Source organism: Odocoileus virginianus, chromosome 3 (genome assembly GCF_023699985.2).
Source record: "Odocoileus virginianus isolate 20LAN1187 ecotype Illinois chromosome 3, Ovbor_1.2, whole genome shotgun sequence".
NCBI lineage: Eukaryota > Metazoa > Chordata > Mammalia > Artiodactyla > Cervidae > Odocoileus > Odocoileus virginianus.
Genome location: NC_069676.1, coordinates 2,342,323 through 2,364,964, shown reverse-complemented (window position 1 = coordinate 2,364,964; position 22,642 = coordinate 2,342,323). Strand labels below are relative to the sequence as shown.

At 48.0% G+C, this 22,642-nt stretch overlaps 1 protein-coding gene and 1 pseudogene across 1 annotated transcript in view; one reads left to right on the top strand and one right to left on the bottom strand.

The window, feature by feature from the left end:
- Positions 1–22,642, top strand: part of OBSCN (obscurin, cytoskeletal calmodulin and titin-interacting RhoGEF) — a 216,267-nt gene that overhangs the window by 4,491 nt on the left and 189,134 nt on the right. Inside the window, 5 exon segments of the mRNA XM_070460853.1 lie at positions 926–1,195; positions 1,435–1,695; positions 2,465–2,773; positions 3,213–3,479; positions 4,000–4,284. Coding sequence (XP_070316954.1) covers positions 926–1,195; positions 1,435–1,695; positions 2,465–2,773; positions 3,213–3,479; positions 4,000–4,284 — 1,392 coding nt within the window.
- LOC110137970 (mannose-P-dolichol utilization defect 1 protein-like) lies at positions 7,230–19,334 on the bottom strand (annotated as a pseudogene).

Sequence of the window (22,642 nt, the reverse complement as noted above, 5' to 3'; positions counted from 1 at the left end):
GTCCAACCAAGTGCTTGTCACTAACACCCCCTCCCAAGGGAGATGGTTGCCCTGTGGCTGAGCCTGCCCTGTCCAGGCTGGGGGTGACCCAGGCTCCCCCCTCTCCTACAGGATGCTGGAAGGGGGGGATCTCCCCAGCAGAGCTGGAGGGAGGCGGGAGCAAGGACAGATCTCGGTTCTGGCCGCAGGCTGGGCTGGGGCGCAGACTGAACGTGACTCTGGGTCAGTTTGCAGGCTCCTGTCCCCAGCGCACCGGGGCAGCTGTGGACAACACCGTCAGAACTTGCTGGGGGACTGTTCCTTCTTGTTTCCTAAGACCACCCTCGCTGTGGTTGGAGTACCACCTCCACTTTTTCCCAGCTGTAGAATCTCCTGCAGGGCGCTTCAACCTCTGTGTGCGTGTGTCTGCTTCTTCGTTTTTTTTTTTTTTTAATGCAGGGAAGTGTGCTGGGGTTGAGCAGTTTTTCAGGCCAGTACTTGTCCAGTGGCCTCCCTGCTGTGTGAGTCCAGCCTCTCCTGGCTGTCCAGGACCACCAGCTCAGGGGGCTGCCCCGCCGTGCTGCTTGCTGTGACTTCACCTGCGTCGTTTCTCCTTCCCTTCTCTCTATTCTTGGGGGAAGGGGCTTTCTTTAAGTGCTGTTCCCTCTCCACTGTCCTCCCTCCTCTGCTCTCCCCCTGCCTCCCTCTGTCCCCGCTCCCTGAAGCTCCTCTGCTCTCTTACCCACCCTCTGCCCGCAAAGCCCCCAACCCCTACCCTGGCTCCCTGCCTCCAGCCCCGCCTTATACCTGCCTTTCCCTGCCTCCTTCCCTTCTTGCATCCTCTTCCCTGCCCCTCTGCACTGCCCGCTCACCCCCAGCCTCTGGCGCCGCTCCGGCCTGCCCCTCTTCCCCTCCCCGCCCCGCTCATGTGGCCCTTCTTCTGCAGAGCCCACGCTGCCCTTCAGAAAGCGCCTGCAGGACCTGGAGGTACCGGAGAAGGCATCAGCCATGTTCCAGTGTGAGGTGCTGACGCCGGACGTGGAGTCTGCCTGGTATAAGGAGGAGACGCGGCTGTGGGCCAGCGCCAAGTACCTCATCGAGGAGGCGGGCGCGGAGCGCCGGCTGACGGTGCTGAACGTGTCCTCTGACGACGACGCCGTGTACATCTGCGAGACCGCAGAGGGCAGCCGCACGGTGGCCGAGCTGGCCGTGCAAGGTGCGCGGGCCGCGGGCCGCGAGGCTGGGCAGCGTGTGGGTCTCCCAGGACCTGGGCCAGTGACTGAGGCCCTGGGCGGCGGGGCAGGCAGGATCCCAGGACACGGCTGGGTCAGGGAGGGGCGGGGTGGGAACTCTGGACGCAGGGGCGGGAAGGAGGTGTGGGTGGGCAGGCCTGTGGGGGTCGCTCTGACCAGCTCTACCCCTTGCCCCTCGCCCATGCTCCTCTGCCCACCGCAGGCAACCTCCTTCGGAAGCTCCCGAGGAAGACAGCTGTGCGAGCGGGGGACACGGCCATGTTCTGTGTGGAGCTGGCCAAGCCGGAGGGCCCCGTTCAGTGGCTATGGAACCAGAAGGCGGTGGTGGCTGGGGGCCGGGTGGCCGTCACTGCTGAGGGCACGTGCCACACGCTGATCATCTCCCGGTGCAGCCTGGAGGATGTGGGTGAGGTGGCCTTTGTGGCTGGGGACTGCCGGACGTCCACCCAGTTTTGCGTGTCAGGTAAGGGCTGTGGGAGCACCTGTCGGATGGAGGGGCCCTGTCCCTGCCCACCTGCTGGGCCCTGCTCTGACTTTTTGCCTGCTGCGGGGAGCATTGTGCATTGTAGACCGCCTAGGTTGTCGGGAATGCCTAGGTTGTAGATCTGGTTCTGTGGGTGCGTGATTTATCTGACCCTCCTCCATGATGGTCACACTAGGCGTCCGCAAAGGGCGAGTCCTAGCGCTGCCCCCCCCCCTCCGAAGCACAGCGTGTGGGGGAACATTGCGTGTGTCCTCTTTCTTGGCTTTTGGTGCTGCGACCAGCTGGCACAGGATCAGCCCTTTGCTGGGGCCAGGGGTGTGCCCCTGCACGTGGGTCTCAGCACCCTTGGAAGGGTCCTTGTGCCTTGCCTTAACCATCATCCAGCCCAAGATCCCAGTGCACAGAGGGGGTCAAGGCTGAGAACTGGAAAGAGTCCCTTTCCAGGCCCCGTGGACAGCTCATGGTGGCCCTGGGCCAAGCATGGCCTCTGAGGCCCGGGTACTTGTTCCACTGCAGACAGAGTTACGGTCACCAGCTGAGACTGGGGTGCTGGGCCCGCAGCACGGTCTTGGGCTGGCAGGCCCCTCGGGCTGTGGCCATTCCCACCACCAGGGCAGTGCTCCCGATCCCCCCTCCTCCCCGGGAGGGCTGGGAGTTCTGTCACAAGAACTTTTCCCTACTGTGGTATTGGACCCAGGGCTTGGGGAGGGGGTTCCCAGTTTGTGACATGGGCCCGTCCTCTGCTTAGCCCCCAGGAGGCCGCCCCTGCATGCTCCTGAAGCCCCCGTGGTGAAGGCCCGGACAGAGAGCTCCGTGACTCTTGCCTGGTCCGCACCACCCCCCGGGGACCGCCCTGCTGCCATCGACGGCTACCTGGTGGAGAAGAAGAGACTGGGTGCCTACACCTGGAGCCGGTGCCATGAAGATGAGTGGGTGACCACGCCTGAGCTGACTGTGACTGGCGTGGCCGAGGAGGGGGAATTCCAGTTCAGGGTGTCAGCTGTGAACAGCTTTGGCCAGAGCCCCTACCTCGAGTTCCCAGGAACTGTACACCTGGGTAAGTGCGGAAGGCTCTCCTCCACGGCACCCTGATGGCAGTCTGTGGGGCCGTCTGCCTCTGAATCGCCCAGACCTAGAGTGTAGCCCAGTGTTGGAGAGGCCAGTGTGGCTCCTGCGTCCTCTTTGTGGTAGGGGGCGGGCCCAGGATCCTGATGCTATTGAAGGCTCTTTGGTGGGAAGGCCAGGTGACCCCAGCACAGGGCTCAAGCCCCCAGGAGCTGTCTGTGCCCCCCAGCCCTAGAGCACGGGGCTACCCACTGGGTCTGTGGGAGCAGAGGGGGATCTTGGGTAGCTCTAACTTGTTCTCACTCCACCCTGGGCCTGGCTTTCACTCAGGGTTTCCATGTGCTTGCCCAGTGGACTTCCACGAGGAGGGGTTATTTGGGGCTGGGAGGTGGGGAGAGGCCCAACTACCTCCTGAATCTCTCACTCCGCAGCTCCCCAGCTGGCTGTGAAAACGCCTCTGAAGGCAGTGCAGGCAGTGGAAGGCGGCGAGGTGACCTTCTCCGTGGACCTCACCACGGCCTCATCAGGGGAGTGGTTCCTGGACGGGCGGGTCCTCAAGGCCAGCAGTGTGTATGTGATACACCGGGATGGCACCCGCCACACTCTCACCATCCGCTCGGTGCCTGTCAGCCTGCACGGGGCGGAGCTCAAGTTCGTAGCTGATGGCATCGAGAGCAGCATCCGCATGGAGGTCCGAGGTAAGGACCCTGTCTTGTGACCCCAGGGCTTCCCCAGGCCACATTTCCTTGAGGGATAGGGGTGGGATGGAGTCCCTGCAGTCTCAGGGATCCTGGGAGATCTGCTGTAGCTCTCAGAGCAGCTGGGTAATGTGGGGCCAGTCAGTGGGGTGTGCAAGGCCGTGCAAGGCCACTAGATGTGAGTGGAGGACAGTCTAAAGAGTCCGATGATGCCAAGCTTCAGTTCTGTGATCTGTGCCCCCACCGCTTCCCTCTCCTCTCCCCTTCCCCTCTTGTTGATTCCTTCTCCTACTCCCCTTCTTGTCCTGTGTCTTCTTTTCTTGCCTCTCGGAGTCCGTTCCCCAATATCCGGCTCTTCCTCCTCTGTCCGCTGGCACTTTCTACCCCCGTCCCCTTCCTCCCATCCACACCCTGCTGTCCACGCCTTCATCCCGCTTCCCCACCCTCCTCCTCTGGTCACTCTCCTCCTTTCACCGCCCTCTTCACTTACACCCGCTTGTCACCTGTCTGTGACTTCCAGCGGCCCTGGAGCTGACAGCCAAGCGTCCGGCACCCGCGGCGGCGGCTCGGGAGGTGCTGGCCCGGCTGCACGAGGAGGCCCAGCTCCTGGCCGAGCTTTCGGACCAGGCGGCAGCCGTGACGTGGCTCAAGGACGGACACACGCTGTCTCCCGGCCCCAAGTATGAGGTGCAGGCCTCGGCCGGGCAGCGGGCGCTGCTTGTGCGGGACGTGAATCGAGAAGACGCGGGCCTGTACGAGTGCGTCAGCCGCGGAGGCCGCATTGCCTACCAGCTGTTGGTGCAAGGTGACACGAGTGTGTGTGTGTGCCTCCCCCGCTCAGCTCTGGAGAAGCCCTGAGTGGCAGGAGCCGCTGTCCTCGGCCCCCGTGGGGAAGGTCGGGGGGGGGGGGAGCAGCTCTGCCAAGCCCGTGGCGGGGAGTAGGATGGGCTCAGGTTACCTGGTGGGAGGTCAGAGGTGTGTTGGGGGGGTGCTCAGCCCACCCCACGGAGACAGTGGGGGAATGGGATGGTGTCAGGTGACCACGTGGGGAGGGCAGAGGTCTGGGCAGCTCTGCCGACCTCCTGAGAAGGCTGGGCGGTCAGGTCACCCCTGAGGGTAGGGTGGGGAAGCAGGAGCCCGGCTAGCCCCGGTGGGAGGGTGGGGGCGGGACCTCTGCTCAGTAGGGGAGGGCGGCACTTGGTGGTTGAAAGTCAGCCGCGCAGGCTGCTGGGTCTCCAGGTCTGGGCGAGGGCTTCTGTCGACCACGATCCTGAGGCCCAAGCATCTTCGTTTACTAGCTGCGTGGGCATGTGTGTGGTTAGGGCTCTGTCAGCCCCCTGACAGAGGGGGCCCTTGTAGGCCTCACACCCTCTTTGTGAGGACACGGCTGGTGGCTATGTGGGTGCCGTGGCGGGGAGACCAGCCCACTTGGAACTGGAGACCTCAGACGCCCATGCACATGCTCCCTGGTACAAGGATGGCGTGGAGCTCGGCTGCTCCTGCTGACACTTCTCCCAGGAGGATGTAGGCACTCGGCACTGGTGGTGGCTGCCTCAGGCACTGTGCAGGATGAGGGCACCTACTAGTGCTGAGGGGATGAGGACTCTGGACTCCTGACTGTGTGTCTGTGGTCAGTGCCCTGCCTTCTGGGCTTGGTTTGTGGGGAGCAGTCTGGCTGCTTCCAACTTGCAAGGCCAAGCTCTCTCACTTCATTTCTTCTGAGAATACTTGGGAGTAGGGGTAGTTACTCCCGGATTTGGGTAAAGAAACTGCCCACGAAACATATGTATGTATATATGTGTGTATATATATATAGGAAGAATACAGGTTTGTAGTATAAAAAATAGGGAGGAAATTTAAGACCCATCTCTTCTTTGTAAAGATGAGGAAATGAGGCAGAGCAGACCTAGAAAGAGTTGGAAGTGTCCTTGGAAGGTTAGGTTTGGACCTTGGTAAGTCTGAGGTCCTGGCTCTTTCTTGACGCCATTGAGGTCTCTTGGCAGATTCTCCAAGTCCAGCTCTGCCCCATCCTGGCTTTCAGGAGGGTCTCTGCCTTGTCCCTGATGCGTCCTTCCATCTGCACACAGGCCCTAGGGCCATCTGCCCATCAGGAGCTCTGAGGCTGCTTCCCATCACACCCAGGAGGGCTTGGAGTACCTGGACCACCTGCGCCCGTGGAGGGTCCCATGTGCAGCCCCTAATCACAAAGGATTTTCCTGGTGGATCTGAGACTTCCAGGTCTCGAGCACAGCTCTGTCATGACTCCAGGACTTGGAAAACCTCTCTTGGGCAGGACCTCTGACCGTGCATCTCTCCTGGCCCCTGGAGTCCTCAGGGTGTTTTCCAGGGAGCAGCCGGCCCTGGGGGAAGTACAGGCCGAGGCGGGGGCCAGTGCCACCCTGAGCTGTGAGGTGGCCAGGCCCAGATGCAGATGATGTGGTACAAGGGTGGGAAGGAGCTGAGCGCAAGCTCAAACGTGGGCCTGGAGGCCAAAGGCTGCACCTAGAGTCTGGTAGTGCAGCAGGCAGGGAAGAGATGCTGAGGAACACAGTCGTGAGACTAGGGGCCAGAAGGTCTCCTTCCACAAGTCAGTTGATGAAGCAGACTTATAGCCACTGAACAGCAGCAGGCCTGGAAGAACCATTTCAGTGTGGATGGTGGCAGTCCCAGCAGACTCAGCAGGTCTGTGTCCGTCAGTTACACAAGTAGCCCTAGAACTTAATGGCCCAATGGAGCAATCCATGGGCAGGAATTCAAGCAGCATCAGTATGAGTGGCTCATCTCTGCTCTACATGGTGTTGGCCAGGACGAGAGGATCCAGTCTGGCTTCATCTTTGTGTCTGATGTCCCAGGGGGCTGGCTGGGATGGCAGGCCTCTCTCTTCTAGTAATGTTGTCTGTCTGGGACCATGCTTTTCTCTCTCCTTGTGACATCTCATTCTGAAGGCCTCTTTCTCCATGTGCGTGGCCTGAGCTCCTTCATATAGTGACAAGGTTCCCTTCAGGAAATAGGAGATGCTACGAGGTTTGTTAAGGGTTGTTTTCACTAGCCCCAGAGTGTTACATTCTGCATGTTCTATTGCACAAAGCCAGACATAAGGTCAACCTAGTTCCAAGGGATTGGAAAAGAAGACTTTGCTGTTAATGAGGGGTGCCTGACTCATTCGGGACAGTTTCTTACAGTCTACTACAGGAACATGGCTCTGTCTGTCTAGATCTTTCTTGAGCATGGGATAAAGATCTTTCTAATGCTTATTGCCCTATGCTCACAAGATGGCTTCCACAGCTCCAGCCATCGTGTTCAAGGTGGGAAGAACATGTGAGGACTGTGTGTGTGTTTGTTTTCTTTCCTTTTCACTACTGTGTTGTCAATTATCACAAACTCAGCAGCCTAAAATAATGCCCGTATGTTAGTTCTTAGTCATATAAATCAGAAGTCTATAGATCTGGATTCTTTTTTCAGGGTCTCAAGCGCTGGAATCCATGTGCCCTCAGGCTGAGTTCTCTCAGGGTCTTTTCCAAGCTCATCCCGGTTGCTAGCAGAATTCATTTCCTTGTGATTCTGGGCTGTGTTCTGGCTGGCTGGCCCCTAGGGGCTGTTTTTAGGTCCTTTGCCACATGGCAGCTCATGTCCACTCACGCTTACGCTTAAAATCTCTTTGGCCAGGAAGCACCCCCTCCGTTGTAAGGTCTCACCTGATTGGGTCAGTTCCAACCAGGAGGGTCTCCTTGTTGGTGAGTGAGCTCATCGTCAACTGACGTGGGCGCTAGCTTCCTTCTGCAGAGTTTCTGCACAGCTGCACCTGGAGGAGTGTTTGGGGGAGTAGCTTAGAGAGGGGCACGCACACTGTGGGGCGGGGATCTTGGGACAGTCCAGCCTGGCACAGGGGTCACCGTCTCGTTCCTCTCCTCAGAGAGCAGACACTGGCTGAGGAACCCACAGCAGAGCTTCCCGATGCCCCCAGTGTTGCCTGGGTCCAATAGCCGTGCCTTCCAGGTTCAGCAGTATGACACAGGGTGGTGTGGCTGGCCTGACTCTGCTGAAGGGCCTGTCTTGCAGGACTGGCCTGTGCCCACATCAGAGTGACTGTGCCTTGATTTTAGACCCCGACTTCGAGGCAGGCTGTGGAGGGATCAGCGTGTGGACGGGGTCAGACTCACCCTGGCTTCTTAGGAGCCAGCTGACCTCAGGCGAGTTGTCAGTGTGTAGCCCCGTGAAGTTTACGTCTGCCTGGAAACTCAGAATGGGGGCTTAGCTGGAAATGGGGTCTATGCAGATGACATCGAGGAAGGCATCACAAGGTAAGATAACCATGGATTAGGATGGGCCTTGAAGCCAGTGACAGGTGTCCTTTGAGAGAAAGAAGAGGAATGTTGGCAATACAGAGGCACAGAGAAATGGCCCTGGCCAGTGATAGTGAAGGAGGAGGTTGGGCTGATGCAGTCACAAACCCATGGCTGGCACCAGAAACTGGAAGTGCCTGGAAAGATCTGCCCACATTGCCTCAGGAGGGAGCTCGGCCTGCCCACACCTTTATCCCAGACTTGTGGTGTCCAGAACTGGAAGAGAACAAATTCCTGTTGTCTTAAGCCCCCTATTTGTGGTCATTTGTTCTGACCATTCTAGGACCTCATACACTTGCCTCCCACCCCGATTTTCTCATCTTTTCGGTCAGTTCAGTTGCTTAGTCGTGTCCGACTCTTTATGACCCCATGGACTGCAGCATGCCAGGCTTCCCTGTCCATCACCAACTCCTGAAGCTTGCTCAAACTCATGTCTTATCGAGTCAGTGATGCCATCCAACCATCTCATTCTCTCTTGTCCCCTTCTCCTGCCTTCAGTCTTTCCCAGCATCAGGGTCTCTTCCAGGGAGTCAGTTCTTTGCATCAGGTGGCCAAAGTATCTTTGCGGTGAGGGACAGTCATAGAACTACTGGAGCTGTCCTGAGGACACCCTGGAGGAGTGGTGTGGGCTGGCTCCCTCAGCACTGCTGGATTGAAATTCTGGGAGTGAGGTCAGTCAAGGGAGGAGGGCGGAGCTTTCATGGTGGGCCAGAGGCCCAGGCATCAGGGCCCGGTGTCTGGTACTGGAGGATGAACCCAAGCAAGTCAGGCAGGGTGGCACTCCACCGAAATGTGCATCAGGGCCTCCAGAAAGTTCTGGACGGTGATGTGGGAACATCTGGGCACGTGCTTGGCTCCTGATCCTGTTGAATAGTGTGTGCTCCTGTGTCTGAGTCCTAATGCTCTCGCTTGCAGTGGGGCCCCAGGGAAGCCACATCATTACCTTGTGTGGTGTCAGTTTTTCACCTGTATAATGGGCATAATGAGGCCCACCCAGTTTGAGGGCTGTCCAGGGAATTAGGTTGAGATGGCACTTGTCAAGGGGTGCATGTAGCACCCAGTCTACACTAATGCTCCGTCTGTTCTGCCTGTCCCCAAATTATTCCTCTGGGACACGCTACTCTAAATGTGAGACAGAAGCTGTGTGTCCATAGGCTTGCATGGCCTTTTCACATTTGTCCACTTGAGTGATAAGCCGTGATGCCCTTTTGCATGGGCTGTGGGGTTCTTTGTGGCTGTGCAGAGGAAGCCAGAGCCCTGTAGGCCTCCGGAGTTTTATCCCAAATTGGTGATCATTGCATAAAACTTTTCTTTAGATCGACTCCTTGAAAAAGTTAATGTTGCCCATCTAAGCCCTCCTTAGCAATGGTATCTGTGCAGTTTGGATTTGTTGTTCAGTAGCTCAGTTGTGTCTGACTCTTTGTGACCCTGTGGACTGCAGCACGCCAGGCTTTCTTGTCCTTCACCATCTCCCAAAACTTGCTCAAGCTCATGTCCATTGAGTCGGTGACGCCATCCAACCATCTTATCCTCTGTCATCCCCTTCTCCTCTTGCCTTCAGTCCTTCCGAGCTTCAGGGTCTTTTCTAATGAGTCAGCCCTTTGCATCAGGTGGCCACAGTACTGGAGCTTTAGCTTCAGCATCAGTCCTTCCAGTGAATATTCAGGAATGATCTCCTTTAGGATTGACTGGTTTGATATCCTTGCAGTCAAAGGGACTCTCAAGAGTCTTCTCCAACACCACAGTTCAAAAGCATCAGTTCTTCAGCACCCAGCCTTCTTTATGGTCCAACTCTCCGTACATGACTACTGGAAAAACCATAGCTTTGACTATATGGACCTTTATCAGCAAAGTGATGTATCTGCTTTTTAATATGCTGTCTAGGTTTGTCATGGCTTTTCTTTTGAGGAGCAGGCAGTTTGGATTGGAGAGAATAATTCTGTTTTCTTCTGATATTTGATTTAAATATTTAAATTCATACACAACTGTTGAGACAGGTTCCATTTGCTCTCATTCCGTTGGTGCCCTGCCATCCACTTCAGAGACTTGGATTAATGTCTTTAGCCCAGGTGAGGAGAAGTTGGGAACTGGGGTTCCTCAGTGACAAAGGGAAGTCTAAACTGTTAGTTCCCACCAAGAGAGTTTGATGTACTATAATACATGCAGGGCTTCTCATGTGCCATTAATTTCAGTTCCTGTGTTTTTCTTTGTCCCAAAGCATTTTAAAATATAAATATGCAATTGGTTTTGCTCCCCTTATTTGCCCTAGGGAGGTCTTTGATAACACAGTAGTGTCAGTAATGTGGGGACTTTGTTATTTCAGCATCCCTCTGCATTTAAATTTAAAAAACAGAAACCTGTAAGAGGTGATTAAAACTAGCCAGTCTGATTGATGAGCTTGTGAAGTTTTATAGACTCATTTCTCTAAGTCTTCATGTAGTAAGCAGAGCATTGAGCCCCCACGCCAAGGGGGGCTGGTCAAATGCAGTCCAGAGTTGTCCTTGGTGAACTTTATTGGGCATCCGTTGATAGGACCTTGGGCTTTCTACTTTGGACTGTTAATATGGAGGATTGTGTTGACTGACTTTTTAAATTGAGTAATTCATATGATGGGGCTTTTTTGTGGTTCAGTGGTAAAGAATCCACCTGCCGATGCAGGAGATATGGGTTCAGTCCCTGGGTCAGGAAGATCCCCTGGAGAAGGAATGGCAGCCCAGTCCAGTATTCTTGCCGGACAATCCCATGGACAGAGGAGCCTGGTGGGCTACAGTCCGTGGGGTCGCATGTGAGTCAGACACAACTTGAATAGCAACAGGTTCACACGGCATCAAATCCACCCTTTTATTACAGTGTCAGTTCTGTAGTTCTTAGTATATTCATGGCAACCCTGCCACAGTCTAATTCTAGACCGTTTTTATGGTCCCCCCCAAAGCAACCCGGAACCCACTGTTAGTCACTCCCTCAGTCTTTGGCAACTGCCAGTCTCCTTTTTGTCTCTATGGATTTGACTCTTCTGAACATTTCATTTAAATGGAATCATGTGACAATATGACTCTTTGTGTCTGCAGTGAAAACACTGAGTCCTCCTCTCAAAAAGAAAAGGTGCCCAAAGTGGTGCCATGTGGCTTGCACTCAGTTCCCCGACCAGGGATTAGACGGAGGCCACAGCAATGAAAGTGCCATGTGCTAACCAGTGGACCTCCACGGAATGCCCTGATGTGTGGCTTTTTGTGTCTGCTTTTTCCATGTAATGTTTACAAGGGCCATCCTTACTAGAGCATGTGTTAGTATTCCATTCCTTTTTATGGCCAAATAACATTCCATTGTATGGATGGGTCACATTTTTTCTAGCCATTCATCAGCTAATAGACAATTAAATTGTCCCCACTTTTTGACTGTTCTGAATAGTGCTGTAATGAATATTCTTATACATGGGTTTGTGTGAACATATAGTTCCAGTTCTCTTGGAATTGCTGGGTCATATAGTAACCCTGTGCTTAACTTTCTACGGAGATGCCAAACTGTTTTCCAGGTTGATTGCACCATTTTGCATTACCAGCAAAGTGTTTGAAGATTCTATTTTCTTCACATCCCTACCAACATTTGTTATTTTCAGTTTATTTGATTATAGTCATCCTGGTGGATGACTATCTTGTTGTTTTGATTTATATTTCCCTGATGACTAATGATGTTGAGCATCTTTTCATATGCATTTGGCCATCTGCATATCTTCTTTGGAGAAATGTCTATTCAAATTCTTTGCTTGTTTTTAGTTATTTATCTTTTTATTAACGAGTTGTAAGAGTTCTTTATTTATTCTGAATAGTAGATCCTTATCAGATTGATGATTTGCAAATATTTTCTTCCATTAACTTTATTAATTGTGCCCTTTGACACACAAAAGCTTTAAAATTGTGATGGAGCCCAGTTTATTCTCTTTGGTTGCTTGTGTCTTAGGTGTCACATCTACAAAATCTTTGCCTAATCCAGGGTCAAGTAGAGTGATACCTATGTTCTAATAATTTTCCCGTTTTAGCCCTTTAAAGGTCTTTTGGCCCAAAGACCTTTAAGTAGGTCTTTGATCCATTTTCTGCTAATTTTTGTGTATGGTGTGAGGTAGTGGGTACAGCTTCATTCCTTCCATGTGGATACCCAGTTGTCCTAGCACCATTTGTTGAAAAGAGTTTTTTCCCATTGAATTTGGCATCCTTGTTGAAAAATCAGTTAACCATTAATTAAGGATCTGCTTCTGGAGACTTATCTTTTTCCATGTTTCTGAGTCTTTTTTTTCCATCACTGTTCCCCTTTACTCCAGAAGTCTCCACCCCCTCCTGCCTGGCCCGGCCAGAACAGGAGTCTCCTCACCCCACCCTGGGGGCCTGGCCTGAGTCACTCTTCTTCCCCTATCCCCCACCAAGCACTAGGGCCCAGGAGACAGGCTGAGCTAGTCTGAGCTGGGGAGGAAGCCAGCATCACCTAGTCCCTTCCACTGTCCAGGCTGTGTCCTGTAGGGTCAGAAGGGAAGGGGGGAAATGGGGGCGACAGGGTAAGACTTTTGCCCAGAATAGGTAAGAGGCGGGAGACTTCTGCCAAACGAAGAATCTCAGCCAAATGACTAAACGTGGTTGTTGCTCAGTTGCTAAGCCATGTCCGACTCTTTGCGACCCCATGGACTACAGCATGCTAGGCTCCCCTCTCCTTCATTATCTCCCAGAGTTTGCTCAGATTTGTGTCCATTGAGTTAGTGATGCTATCTAACTATCACATCCTCTGCCAACCCCTTCTCCTTTTACCTTCAATCTTTCCCATCATCAAGGTCTTTTCCAGTGAATTGGCTCTTAGAATCTTCAGGGTTGATTTCCTTTAGGATTGGATTTGATCTTCTTGCTCTCTAAGGGACTCTCAAGAGTCTTTTCCAGCACCACATTTCAAAAGCATCAATTCTTTGACAGTCAACCTTCTTTATGGTCCGGCACTCACATCTGTGCATGACTACTGGAAAAGCTGTAGCTTTGACTATATGAATCTTTGTAGGCAAAGTGATGTGTCTGCTTTTTAATAAACTGTCTAGGTTTGTCATTGTTACTTTCTCCTGGGTCCTGGTGTGCACAAGGTTTTGTTTGTGCCCTACAAGAGTCTTGTTGCCCCAGTCCTGTGTAAGTTCTGTAATCAAATCCCTCTTGCCTCCAAAGTCAAATTCCCTGGGAATTCTCAGTCCCTTTGCCAGATCCCCAGGTTGGGAAATCTGTTGTGGGACCTAGGACTTTCTTAACAATGCGATAACAGTGGTATAATTGTTCTGCAGTTTGTGGGTCGTCTGCTCGGCAGCTCTATGCTGGGTTAATGGAGACCTCTTCCAAGAGGGCTTATGCCACAGATTGTGTGACCACGTCTGCTGCACCCAGAGCTCCTGGAGCAGGCCACTGCTGACCACAACAAACTGTGGAAAATTCTTAAAGAGGTGGGAATACCAGACAACCTTACCCGCCTCCTGAGAAATCTGTGTACAAGTCAAGAATCAGACATGGAACAGTGGACTGGTTCCAGATTGGGAAAGGAGTATGTCATGGCTGTATACTGTCAGTCAGTTCACTTCAGTTCAGTCGCTCAGCCGTGTCTGACTCTTTGCAAGCCCATGAACTGCAGGACGCCAGGCCTCCCTGTCCATCATCAACTACCCAAACTCATGTCCATTGAGTCGGTGATGTCATCCAACCATCTTATCCTCTGTCATCCCCTTCTCTTCCTGCCTTCAATCTTTGCCAGCATCAGGGCCTTTTCCAATGAGTCAGTTCTTTGCATCAGGTGGCCAAAGTATTGGACCTTCAGCTTCAGCATCAGTCCTTCCAATGAATATTTAGGACTGATTTCCTTTAGGATTGACTGGCTGGATCTCCTTGCAGTCCAAGGGACTCTCAAGAGCCTTCTCCAGCACCACACAGCATCAATTCTTCGGTGCTCAGCTTTCTTTATAGTCCAACTCTCACATCCATATATGACTACTGGAAAAACCATGGCCTTGACCAGACAGACCTTTGTTGACAAAGTAATGTCTCTGCTTTTTAATATGCTGTCTAGATTGGTCATAACTTTCCTTCCAAGGAGTAAGTGTCTTTTAATTTCATGGCTGTAATTACCATCTGCAGTGATTTTGGATCCCCCCAAAATAAAGTCAGCCACTGTTTCCCCATCTATTTGCCATGAAGTGATGGGACTGGATGCCATGATCTTAGTTTTCTGAATGTTGAACTTTAAGCCATGTACTCTGCATTAAGTTAAATAAGCAGGGTGACAATAATGCTTATTTATGTATATTGTCACCCTGCTTATTTAACTTAATGCAGAGTACATCATGCAAAATGCTGGGCTGGATGAAGCACAAGCTGGAATCAAGATTGCTGGGAGAAACATCAACAACCTCAGATATGCAGATGATACCACAGAAAGTGAAGAGGAGCTGAAGAGTCTTTTGATGAAGGTGAAAGAGGAGAGTGAAAAAGCTGGCTTAAAACTGAACATTGAGAAAACTAAAATCATGGCATTTGGTCCTATCACTTCATGGCAAATAGATGGGGAAACAATGGAAACAGTGACAGACTTTATTTTCTTGGGCTCCAAGATAACTGTGGTTGGTGACTGCCGCCATGATATTAAAAGACGCTTGCTCCTTGAAGAAAAGCTATGACCAACCTAGATAGCATATTAAAAAGCAGAGACATTACTTTGCCAACAAAGATCCATCTAGTCAAAGCTATGGTTTATCCAATAGTCATGTATGGATGTGAGAGTTGGACTATAAAGAAAACTGAGTGCCAAAGAATTGATGCTTTTGAACTATGATGTTGGAGAAGACTCTTGAGAGTCCCTTGGACTGCAAGGAGATCCATCCAGTCAGTTTTAAAGGAACACATGTAAATCCATGGCTGATTCATGTAATCAATATTTCACTACAATATTGTAAAATAATTAGCCTCCAACTAATAAAAATAAATGAAAAAAAAAAAGGAAATCAGTCCTGAATATTCACTAGAAGGACTGATGCTGAAACTCCAATACTTTGGCCACCTGATGCAAAGAATTGACTCATTTGAAAAGACCCTGATGCTGGGAAAGATTGAAAGCAGGAGGAGAAGGGGACGACAGAGGATGAGATGGTTGGATGGCATCACCAACATGTTGGAAATGAGTTTGAGCAGTCCCCGGGAGTTGGTGATGGACAGGGAAGCGTGGCGTGCTGCAGTCCATGGGGTTTCAAAGAGTCAGACGGCCGAACGACCAAACTGAACTGAGGTTTGTCATAGCTTTCCTTCCAAGGAGCAAGTATCTTTTAATTTCATGGCTGCAGTCTACATCTGCAGTGATTTTGAAGCCCAAGAAAATAAAATCTGTCACTGTTTCTGCTTCTTCCCCTTCTATTTGCCATGAAGTGATTGGGACTGGATGCCATGATCTTACTTCTTTTTGGTGTTGGTTTTCTTTCTTTTTTTTTAACTGAAGGAAAATTGCTTTACAGAATTTTGTTGTTTTCTGTCAAACCTCAACATGAATCAGACATAGGTATACGTATGTCCCCTCTCTTTTGAACCTCCCTCCCCATCCCACCCCTCTAGGTTGATACAGAGCCCCTGTTTGAGTTTCCTGAGCCAGACAGCAAATTCCTGTTGGCTGTTTGTTTTACATGTGGTAATGTAAGTTTCCAAGTTACTCTTTCCACACATCTTACCCTTTCCTCCCCTCTCCCCATGTCCATATGTCTATTCTCTATGTCTGTCCTGTAAATGAATTCTTCAGTACCATTTTTCTAGAATTCTGTATATGTGTGTTAGAATATGATATTTATCTTTCTCTTTCTGACTTACTTCACTGTGTTTGATAGGTTCTGGGTTCACCCACCTCATTAGGACTGACTCAAATACATTCCTTTTCATGGCTGAGTAATACTCCATTGTGTATATGTACCACAACTTCTTTGTCCATTCATCTGTCCATAGACATCTAGGTTGCTTCCATGTTTGAGCTATTGTAAATAGTGCTGCAATGAACAATGGGATACATGTGTCCCTTTCAATTTTGGTTTCCTCAGGGTATATGCCTAGGAGTGGGTTTGCTGGGTCATATGGTGGTTTTATTCCTAGTTTTTTAAGGAATCTCCATACCATATTCCATAGTGGCTGTATCAATTTACATTTCCACCAACAGTGCAAGAGCATTCCCTTTTCTCCACACCCTCTCCAGCATTTATCATTTGTAGACTTTTTGATGATGGCCATTCTGACTGGTGTGAGGTGATATCTTCATTGTAGTTTTGATTTGCATTTCTCTAATAATGAGCGATGTTGAGCATCTTTTCATGTGTTTGTTGGCCATCTGTATGTCTTCTTTGGAGAAATGTCTGTTGAGGTCTTTTTCCCACTTTTTGTTTGGGCTGTTTGTTTTCTGGTATTGAGTTGTATGGGCTGCTTATATATTTTGGAAATTAATCCTTTGTCAGTTGTTTCATTTGCTATTATTTTCTCCCATTCTGAGGGTTGGCTTTTCACCTTGCTTATAGTTTCCTTTGCTGTGCAAAAGCTGTTAAGTTTAATCAGATATCACTTGTTTATCTTTATTTTCATTTCCATTACTCTAGGAGGTGGGTCACAGTGGATCTTCCTTTGATTTATGTCATAGAATATTCTGCCTATGTTTTCCTCTAAGACTTTTATAATTTATGGTCTTACATTTAGGTCTTTAATCCATTTTGAGTTTATCTTTATGTGTGGTGTTAGGAAGTGTTCTAATTTCATTCTTTTACATGAAGCTGTCCAGTTTTCCCAGCACCATTTGTAGAAGAGGCTGTCTTTGCCCCATTGTATATTCTTGTCTCCTTTGTCAAAAATAAGGCACTCATAGGTGCATGGGTTTATTAACATTGGGTTTTAAGCCAGCTTTTTCACTCTCCTCTTTCACTTTCATCAAGAGGCTCTTCAGTTCCTCTTCACTTTCTGTGGTATATTCTGCATATCTGAGGTTGTTGGTGTTTCTCTCAGCAATCTTGATTCCAGCTTGTGATTCATCCAGCCTGGCATTTCCCCTATATACTCTGCATAGAAGTTAAACAAGCAGGGTGACAATATACAGCCTTGACATACTCCTTTCCCAATTTTGAACCAGTCCATTTTTCCATGTCCAGTTCTAACTGTTACTTCTTGACCTGCATACAGGTTTCTCAGGAGGCAGGTAAGGTGGTCTGGTATTCTCATCTCTTTAAGAATTTTCCAGTTTGTTGTGATCCACACAGTCAAAGGGTTTAGCACAGTCAATGAGGCAGAAGTAGACTTTTTTCCCAAAATTCCCTTGGTTTCCCTATGAGCCAATGAATTTTGGCAGTTTGATATCTGGTTCCTCTGCCTTTTCTATATCCAGTTTGTACATCTGGAAGTCCTGTTCACATACTGCTGAAGTCTAGCTTGAAGGATTTTGAATGTAACCTTTCTAGCATGTGAAATGAATGCAGTTGCATAGTAGTTTGTACATTCTTTGGCATTGCCTTTCTTAGGGATTGGACTGAAAACTGACCTTTGCCAGTCCTGTGCCTACTGCTTAGTTTTCCAGATTTGCTGACAAATTGAATGCAGCACTTTCACAGCATCATCTTTTAGGATTTCAAATAGTTCAGCTGGAATTCCATCACCTCCATTAGCTTTGGTTAGAGTGATGCTTCCTAAAGCCCACTTGACTTCACATTCCAGGATGTCTGAGTCTAGGTGAGTGACCACACCATCATGGTTACCCACGTCATTAAGACCTTTTAAATATAGTTCTTCATGTGTTATTGCCACCTGTTGTTAATCTCGTCTGCTTCTGTTAAGTCCTTACCATTTTTGTCCTTTATCATGCCCATCCTTGCATGGAATGTTCCCTTGAGATCTCCAGTTTTCAAGAAGAGATCTCTAATTTTTCACATTCTGTTGTTTTCCTCTGTTTCTTTGCATTGTTTGTTTGAGCAGTCCTTCTTATCTGTCCTTGCTTTTCTCTCGATCTCTGCAATCGGTGGGTGTATCTTTTCCTTTCTACCTTGCCTTTCACGTCTCTTCTTTTCTAATGGCTTAGACAACCACTTTGCTTTCTAGCATTTCTTTTTCTTGGGGATGGTTTTGGTCACTGCCTCTTCTACAGTGTTAAGAACTTCGGTCCATAGTTCTTGAGGCCCTCTCTCTACAAGATTTAATCCCTTGAATCTATTTGTCACCTCCACTGTATAATCATAAGGGATTTGATTTAGGTCGTACCTGAATGACCTAGTGGTTTTCCTTACTTTCTTCTCCTGAATTTTGTAATAATGCACACAATGTCAAAATGTCAGTCTGAAAATCTCTCCCCCTGTCCTTTCTAAGGATGGCAGTCAACCAAGTATTTCCACTAAAGCTGCAATTTCACAGGAACAAGGAATGTTTAAAAGTCACACCCGCAGACTGATTCAGATGAGAAGGGCCCCAAGGTTGGGTGGATGAATAGAAACAATGAATGTACTCCGGGAGCCAGCTCAACTCGACTGCTTTTTCTTCTTGTGGGGAGTCTGCCTTCAGGTAGAAGAGTAGCTGAACAGTAATGAGGCTGTTGTAGAGAGAAGAGACTACAAAGGTTCCAGACATGAGGGGGTTTCCATTTTCCTGAATGGAGGTGAAGATTTGGGCTAGGAATCCCCAAAGAGCAGAAAGACTGTGATGGCTGAGAGCTGCGCCCATGTGGTACTTTGTGGCTGCCTGGGGCAGCCTTCTCACCACCAGAGCCGGCCTGTTGGAGGTCTGGAGCAGGGTGGTAACAGCCTGGGGCGTTAGTGGTGAAAGCAGCAGCAGCAGGCCGAGGGTGTGGCTCGCTCGGAAAGCAGCACCGCTCACGTCTGTACTCTAGTGCAGGACCAGGACCAGGACCAGGTGATTGTCTGGGGCATCAGGAACAGGGCTTCACCAGAAGAATCTGTCCTGGTGGCTCAGCTGGTAAAGAATCCGCCTGCAATGCAGGAGACGTGCGTTCGATCCCTGGATTGGGAAGATCCCCTGGAGGAGGGCGTGTCAACCCACTTCCTTATTTTTGCCTGGAGAATCCCGTGGACAGAGGAACCTGGCGGGCTGCAGTCCACGGGCTCACAAAGAGTCAAACACAACTGAGAACTCAGCGCAGAGCATGGTCCCAGTCAGTGCCGCTGGCTCTAGCATTGCCGACTGAAGACTCAACCCTTTGACACGCTGCCCCCAAGATTTTAAACACTTGGAGCAGCTTTACCAGAAGTAGGCCAGCCACAGTGCCCCGCCCCGGGGCTTTGCTGAGGACAGTCTTGAGGCCGGGAACTTGCTTAGCATAAAATAGGCCTCACCTGGAGACCACGTTTTTGGACACGCCCTTCCTGCTGCTCAAATTTTAAAGCGCGCTAAAGCTGTATGCCCCCCAAGTTCCATCTCTCCTGCCTTTGTTTATGCTTTGGCAGCGGAGTTTATCCTCCCACCTTGGCACTCCTCCTTCTTGACACCATCTTGTTTTTTCTGGACGCTTTAATTTTACTCCATTGATGTATATGTCTACTACAGTCTGGATTATTGTAACTTTGTGGTGAATTTTGAAATTGGGACGTGTGACTCCTTTAAACTTTTTTTTTCAAACAACATTGATCTGGCTATTTTAGGTCGCTTGCATTTGCACATAAATTTTAGGATCATCTTTTAAAAATTTTGCAAAAACGACAGGTCGTATTTTGATTGGGATTGCATCCAGTGTGTAGATCAATTTGCGGAATATTGACATGGTAACAGCATTAGTTTCCTAACCTACAATGTCAAATGACTTTCTATTTATTTTGGTGTTTTAACTTTCTTTCCATTATTTTATAGTTTTTAGTGTGCATGAATTGTGCTTATTGTGTTGTTTGTTGCTAAATATTGTATTTTTTTCCTGTTACTGTAAATGTAATTATTTTCTTAATTTCCTTTTAAATTACTCATTCCTAATACATAGAAATAGACTTGATCAAGAAATAGACTTGATCCGTATGTACTTGAGCAATATCAGTTGGTCTGCTACCCTGTAGCCTTTCTGAATCCATTTATTTACTCTGTTAGTTCTTTTGTGAATGCCTTAGGATTTTCAACAGGCAAATCATGTCACCTGCAGATAGTTTTACTTCATTTCCAGTCTGGATGCCTCTCATTTTGCTTTTGATTACTGATTTAATCTCTTTACTTGTTATAGGTTCATTCAGAGTTTTTCTATTTATTCTTGTGTTAGTTTTGATAGTTTATGTGTTTCTGGGAATTTCTCCATTTCATCTAGGTTATCTAGTTGGTATGTAGTTGCTTGTAGTATTCTCTTATAATCCTTCTGATTTTTACAAAGTCTTTATTGATGTCCCCTGTTTTTCCCCTGATTTTAATAATTTTAGTCTTCTGTGTTTTTCTTGATCAGCCTAGCTAATGTTTTGTCAATTTTGTTGATCTTTTCAAAAAACCACCTTTTGGTTTCCTCAATTCTTTCTGTTGCTTTTGTATTCTCTATTTTGTTTATCTGTGCTCTAATCTTTATTTTTTTCATTCTTCTGAGCTTGGGTTTAACTTAATCTTCTTTTTCTTGTTTCTTAAGGCATGAAATTAGGTTATTGATTTGTACTTTTTTTTAAACATAGGCCTGTAATTTATAGCTCTGGATGGCAGGAAACTCTGAACCCTGCTTTCACTGCATCTCATAAGTTTTGGTATACTGTGCTTTCATTTTTCATTTATCCCCAAATATTTTCTAATTTTCCTTGTATTTCTCTCTTGAGCTGTATTGTTTAACTTTGACATGTGATTGTGAATTTTCTAATTTTCCTTCAGTTATTGATTTTTAGTTTCATTCCATCATAGTCAAGGAGACTCTTGGTATACTTTCAGTCTTTTAAGATTTATTGAGACTTGTTTTATGGCTTAACATATATTACAGAGTGTTCCATATGTACTTGAGCAAAATGTGTCTTTTGTTGTTGTTGGGTGGAGTGTCTGCTATAATTCATTTGGGTCTGGTTTCTCGTGTTGTGTTATTCATGTCGTATTTCTTTGTTGATCTGTTATTCTGTCCATTATTCAAAGTAGGATATTGAAGTCTTCAGCTGCTCTTGGAGAACTGTCTCTTTAATCTTCTAGCTTTCACTTCGTGTGTTTTGGAGCTCTCCTGTTGTGCTTATGTTTATAGCTGTGTTATCTTCTTAATTAATTGACTCATTTAATCAACATGTGACATCATTAATCTATGTACTGTGCTGTGATTAGTTGCTCAGTCGTGTCAAACTCTTTGCAACTCCAGGGACTGTAGCCCGCCAGGCTCCTCTGTCCATGGGATTCTCCAGGCAAGAATGCTGGGGATCATCCCACCCCAGGGATTGAACACAGGTCCTCCTCATTGCAGGCGGATTCTTTACCTTCGGAGCTACCAGGGAAGCCCAGTTTAAAATTATATACATTATAATATAATGTCTTGCAATGTCTTTTCTCTCACTTTTTTTTAAGTATGGCCACCTCAGGTCTCTACTGATTGCTCTTTGCATGGAGTATCTTTTCACTTTCAACTTAGTTGTATGTATGGACCTCAAGTGAATCTCTTATAGACAGCACTTAAATTCATTTTGTGTTGTTAATTCTTAAAAAGAAGGGCTTATTTCTGCTGTTTTGTTCTCTGTTTCTTGTTTGTCATATCTTTTTGCTGTTGCTTTCTGCATTACTGTCATTTATGATTAATTGATTTTTTCCTAGTGTGCCATTTTATTATTTTTTCATTTCTTTATGTATATATACATTCATTTTTTCTTAAGTGATTACTCTGGGGATTTGTCATTAGCATATAGCTTTATAATAATCAAATTTGAAATTAGATGATTTTAGTTTCAATAAAAACTGCATATTTACAACTTGTGCCTCAAGGCGAATGTTCTTATTGTCACAAGTTATGTTTTTATACATAGTGTATCCATTAACTTTGTAGTTTTATAATTATTGTTTATACCTTTTTTTAAAGTCGTATAAAAAACAAGATGAATTACAGAATAAAAATGCTACTGGCTTTTATATTTACTTGTGTAGCTACATTTGCTGTTTCTTTGATTTTCATACGGTTTCAAGTTACTGTCTTGTATCTTTTCATTTTGAGCTGAAAGATTCTTTCAGAATTTTTGTAGGACAGTTTTTATTTTTTGTGGGACAGAATTTTTTGTAGGACAGTAGGATAGCAAAGAGATCCTTAGGTTTTGTTTATCTGGGACTGTATTAAGTTCTCTTTCATTTTTGAAGGACAGCTTTGGCAAATCTAAAACCATGGTTGATAGTTTTTTTCTTTTAACAGTTTAAACACAACATCCCACCCTTCTGGCCTCTGTGATTTCCAAGGAGAAATCATCTCTTTGTCCTATTGAGGAGCTCTTGTGTGTGACAGGTCATGTCTTGCAGCTTTCAAGAGTCTCTCTCTCTTTTTCGACCTTTGACAATTTGACATACATTGTCTTAGTGTAAATCTCTTTTAGCTTATCTTCGTGGAGTTTGTTGAGCTTCTTAGGTGTATAGATTCATGTCTTTTATCAGTTTTGGAAGTTTTTGACCGTGTCTTCAAATAATCTCTTTGCCCCTTTCTCTCCCCTCCTGTGGACTCCCATTATGCATGTTGGTACCGTCCATGTTGCCCCACAGGTGTCTGAGTCTCTGTCCATTTTCTTCATTGTTTTTTCTTTCTGATCATCAGACTAGCTAATTTCAGGAGTCTTTACCTTGAATGATTCTTTCTTTTGCCTGCTTAAATTGGCCGTTGAATACATCATTAGTGAAG